This window comes from Sinocyclocheilus grahami, unplaced genomic scaffold, assembly GCF_001515645.1.
Source record: "Sinocyclocheilus grahami isolate Dianchi unplaced genomic scaffold, SAMN03320097.WGS_v1.1 scaffold474.1, whole genome shotgun sequence".
Lineage (NCBI taxonomy): Eukaryota > Metazoa > Chordata > Actinopteri > Cypriniformes > Cyprinidae > Sinocyclocheilus > Sinocyclocheilus grahami.
The window spans coordinates 34,343-37,391 of NW_015505653.1; the positions used below are offsets into that span (position 1 = coordinate 34,343).

The 3,049-nt window shown below is 34.0% G+C and overlaps 1 protein-coding gene across 1 annotated transcript in view; it reads left to right on the forward strand.

Moving 5' to 3' along the window:
• f13a1b (coagulation factor XIII, A1 polypeptide b) overlaps positions 1-3,049 on the forward strand; it is a 16,145-nt gene that overhangs the window by 4,566 nt on the left and 8,530 nt on the right. The window contains exons 5-9 of the mRNA XM_016235774.1: positions 398-505; positions 1,197-1,374; positions 1,458-1,596; positions 2,340-2,443; positions 2,518-2,606. Of these exons, the coding sequence (XP_016091260.1) occupies positions 398-505; positions 1,197-1,374; positions 1,458-1,596; positions 2,340-2,443; positions 2,518-2,606 (618 nt within the window). The remainder of the gene's footprint in view (positions 1-397; positions 506-1,196; positions 1,375-1,457; positions 1,597-2,339; positions 2,444-2,517; positions 2,607-3,049) is intronic.

The window sequence follows — 3,049 nt, forward strand, 5'->3', positions numbered from 1 at the left end:
TTTTTTTTGTTTGTTTTTTTGCAGTTAACAGTTTTTGTATTTATTTATGAAACTAAGCTTATGCACCTCATTTAATAATAATAAAAAAATTATAATTTTTTGTGGATAATTTTGGCAGCGTTCACTCAAAAACATTTTGTGGATTAATTAATATGATTCATAATAAATAAAAGAATAATAAGGTCAATGGTAATTTAAATAAAACAAAAAAAAAGGAAAAATGAGCATGCACAGTTTTTAAAATGTTAAAATACTGACCTAAATGCTGATAAACTAAAAAAGAAAATTAAGTGATATTAGCGCATCCCTAATAATTAGAGCTAAAAAAACTATAATAAAATATTTACAAATAAAAAAAAATTGCAATTTGCTGTATTTTTTGTTTTTGTTTTTTTAGTTTGAGTTTGGTGTCCTGGATGCCTGTCTGTTCATTATGGATAAAGCAGATATGCCGCTGTCCAACCGTGGGGACGTCATTAAAGTGACCCGCGTCGCTTCAGCCATGGTGAGAAACCAAAGACAAACTGCGATAACTATTTTTATTTTAATTTTTTACCCTGTTATGAGGAACTGTGTTTCACTGTGCCAAACGTGAACTAAACATTTTGACAGACAATGAATACCTTTATTCAGCTATGATGAATTGATCAAAAGTGAGAGTAAAGACTTTTTTATAATGTTACTATTACTTTAAAATATTTCTATTTCAAATAAATGCTGTTCTTTTGAAGATTCCATTCATCAAAGAATGTTTCTCGAGCAGCAAATCAGCATATTAGAATGATTTCTGAAGATCATGTGACACTGAAGACTGGAGTAACGATGCTGAAAATTCCGCTTTGCATCACAGCAATAAATTATATTTTAAAATATATTCAAATAGAAAACTGTTACTTTAAATTGTTATAATGTTTCTTTTAAAAATATTAAACAATCTTACTGCACCCCAACTTTGTCTATTGCAATATGTGTGTACTTTAGAATTTTATGGTTAAAAAATACAATATATTTTTGAATATAATTTTTTAATATTATGTTATTTGTGCACAAAGTTGAAGTGCTTGCTTAATACTAAAAAACAGCTTATTGAAATTTTCACATGATGTTATAGCATGTGTGCTATTGGTGAAACAACATATCTTTTTCAGCTTTCATAAACCTGTTGTTGACTTCACCTCTGCCCTGTTTCTAAACAGCTGAACTCACGCGATGACGACGGCGTGTTGGTGGGGAACTGGAGTGGCGATTACACATACGGTGTCCCGCCGACGTCCTGGACCGGCAGCGTGGAGATCCTTCTGGACTACGCTGGCAGCAGGGGAACACCCGTCTGCTACGCCCAGTGCTGGGTCTACGCTGCTGTCTTCAACACCTGTGAGAACCAGGACAAGGCATTCATATTCATTAATAGGTCACGTGATCAGTGTCCATATGATTCTACTTCTCCTTCCCCACAGTCTTGCGTTGTCTCGGGATCCCCGGCAGGGTCGTGACAAACTTCTTCTCTGCTCACGACAATGACGGCAACCTTAAGATGGACATCATCCTGGACGAAAATGGAAAACTGGACCGGAACCGCACCAAGGACTCCATCTGGTTTGTGATCTTTTATGGAAACCGAAACATGAGGTCTTGCTCAAATAATTTAAAGTATATAAAAAAGTGCTGCTTTTTATGCAGTAGATTACGGAAGCTTGTTTCTGCCATGGGAAATAAATAAATAAATAAATAAAGGCTATTCTGAGTTTGTATTTCACAATTCAATTTTTTTTCTGCCACAAGAATTTTGGTGATTATGACTCTTTATATCACAATTGCAAGTTTATATATGTTTATATTATTATGTCTCACAATTCTGATTTTATTTCTCACAATTCTGCCTTTATATACACTGAACAAAATTATAAACGCAACACTTTTGTTTTTGCCCCCATAAAACTGCACATTTTAGAGTGGCCTTTTATTGTGGCCAGCCTAAGGCACACCTGTGCAATAATCATGCTGTCTAATCAGCATCTTGATATGCCACACCTGTGAGGTGGATGGATTATCTCGGCAAAGGAGAAGTGCTCACTAACACAGATTTAGACAGATTTGTGAACAATATTTGAGAGAAATAGGCCTTTTGTGTACATAGAAAAAGTCTTAGATCTTTGAGTTCAGCTCATGAAAAATGGGGGCAAAAACAAAAGTGTTGTCTTTATAATTTTGTTCAGTGTATCTATATATATTTTTTATTTTTATTTTTCAAAATAAAAGTCACAATTATCTTCTTTTTTTTTATCCTGTTGTGGAAACAAGCTTCCATAGAGGATGACTTGCTCTATCTTCATCTGCAGGAATTATCATTGCTGGAACGAGTGCTTCATGGCTAGGTCTGATCTGCCTTCTGGTTTCGGAGGATGGCAGGTTGTGGATGCTACGCCACAGGAGACGAGCGATGGTAGGACAAGCGCATGAACACACACACAGTATCTTTGTTGTTCTGTGGTGTTACTGAGGCTGGTCTTCTGTCAGGTATGTTCAGGTGTGGACCTGCATCAGTAGCTGCCGTAAAACACGGCCAGATCTGCTACCCGTTTGATGCCCCTTTTGTGTTTGCTGAGGTAAAAAAATACATATATATGTCATGTTTTTGGGCCTTTAACCCTCAGAGTTCAAAACAATATAGTTTTTAGTAAACGTTTAAAGTTAAAATGACATACAAGTAGTCATGATAATATGGTCATTTCCTACAAATTGACTACAACAACAACAATAATAATAATAATAGATACTACTGGCTACATTTGATCCAAAATATGCTTTTTGTTGTTACGTCACGTGTAATAAAATTTTAGAGTTACAGTTACAGTATTTCTAACACTAAATAAAAATATTAATAATAATATCATTGCTGTATTGCTGTTGGTAATTAATAATACTAAGAAGAAGAAGAAGAATTCATGGTCACATAAAATATATATTTTTCTTTTTTTATTTTTTTATGAAATGATAAAAAGTGATAGAAAAAAATAGTAACTTTTTTCCTGAAAAATGCAGAAAAGCA